Here is a 1,382-nt window from a genome sequence, read left to right on the forward strand (position 1 = left end):
TCTCTCTCTCTCTCTCTCTCTCTGTCTCTCTCTCTCTCTCTGTGTCCCTCTCCCTTTCTGTCTTCTCTTGAGACAGGGTTTCATGTGTCCCAGGCCTGCTTCACATTTATGACACAGCATGAACGGCCTTCAATGTCTACTTCCTCTGCCTCTGCCATGCTGTAACTACAGGCATGAGCCCGCACACTTAGCTTGCTGGCTATGAGGAGCACAGGCCTTCACGCCTGCCTGGCAAACCCTCTTCTAACGGAGCCTCCTCCTCAGCCCAGAAATCATCCTTACAACCCCCAGGAGTTGAACTCTGCCTTACAGAGAATATAGACTCGGACACCTGGAGACAGGCAGAGTGAGTGACATAGGTGGCCCAGGGACTTTAAGGGGATTTAGACAGTTCGCCATTTTCTGTTTTCTCGAATGTTTATAATGCTACCATTTAAGTAAAAATAATAAAACGTAAGCAATGTTTGAGTAATAGACAAATTCGGCCAAAGCTGCTTGCAGTTTGGGGATACGTCAGTGGCTGCCGGTCTGCGGGTGGCTGTGCCGAGGTCAACATACCCTCTCTCCCCAACACTGCGGTATGACCCTGGCCCCAGCTCGGTCTCTGCAGGAGCCTGGGCTGTGGTGAGCCCCCACTCTGGCAGCATTGCAACCCTTGCACTTACTTTCCGCCCCAGAAGATCTTGGTGGTGATGACGAGGCTGGACCGTCTGCAGGGCAGAAGAGAGGGAGGGAGGGTGTCACTGGACCTGGCTGGCCCTTGCTGCCTTCCCTCAGCTTGTACCTCGGGGCTGCTCTCTTATGTGGGAGCGTTTTTGAATCGTGATGTTCTTGCCAGGGCTGGGATCTCCCCACTAAAAGATGCAGCCAAACTCCCCACACTGTGGCCTGGTGCTGGGGTCTCCCAGTGTCTCCCCACAGCAATGGAACAGTGACTAGGACAGATTCCCATGTTGTTAGCTTTGAACTCCATCACCTTCTAAGCACTGAGGGATGCGATACAGCTGGGTGCTGGGCTGAACCCTGCCACTCCCCAGGTCTAGTACAGTTCTGCCAGGTTAGATGGGTGACTTTCAGGTCTAGACAGCCTCCCCCTACTCCCACACTGGTCCCTTTATAGATGGGGACAGTGAGCCCCTGAAGGTTGAACTGATAGCTAAGGTCCTTGGCTGGGGCAGAGGAGATAGGGCCCAGCTTAGAGTCAAAGGCTTTCACATGAGTCTGTCCTGCCCAGGCCACCTGGGAATGTTCATATGCAGTTCATTTTGGTTGAAGGTACCCCCCTCCCATGAATCTCTGAGTGGAGCAGGACAAAGCGCTCTCTCTCCCTTTCTCTCTCTCTCTCTCTCTCTCTCTCTCTCTCTCTCTCTCTCTCTCTCTCT

At 53.4% G+C, this 1,382-nt stretch overlaps 1 protein-coding gene across 3 annotated transcripts in view; it reads right to left on the reverse strand.

Moving 5' to 3' along the window:
- Positions 1–1,382, reverse strand: part of Kcnab2 (potassium voltage-gated channel subfamily A regulatory beta subunit 2) — a 35,633-nt gene that overhangs the window by 11,798 nt on the left and 22,453 nt on the right. For all 3 annotated transcript variants that reach the window (XM_029539797.1, XM_021200020.2, XM_021200019.2), the window contains exon 6: positions 666–710. In XM_029539797.1, coding sequence (XP_029395657.1) covers positions 666–710 — 45 coding nt within the window. The remainder of the gene's footprint in view (positions 1–665; positions 711–1,382) is intronic.

This window comes from Mus pahari, chromosome 6 (assembly GCF_900095145.1).
Source record: "Mus pahari chromosome 6, PAHARI_EIJ_v1.1, whole genome shotgun sequence".
Classification (NCBI taxonomy): Eukaryota; Metazoa; Chordata; class Mammalia; order Rodentia; family Muridae; genus Mus; species Mus pahari.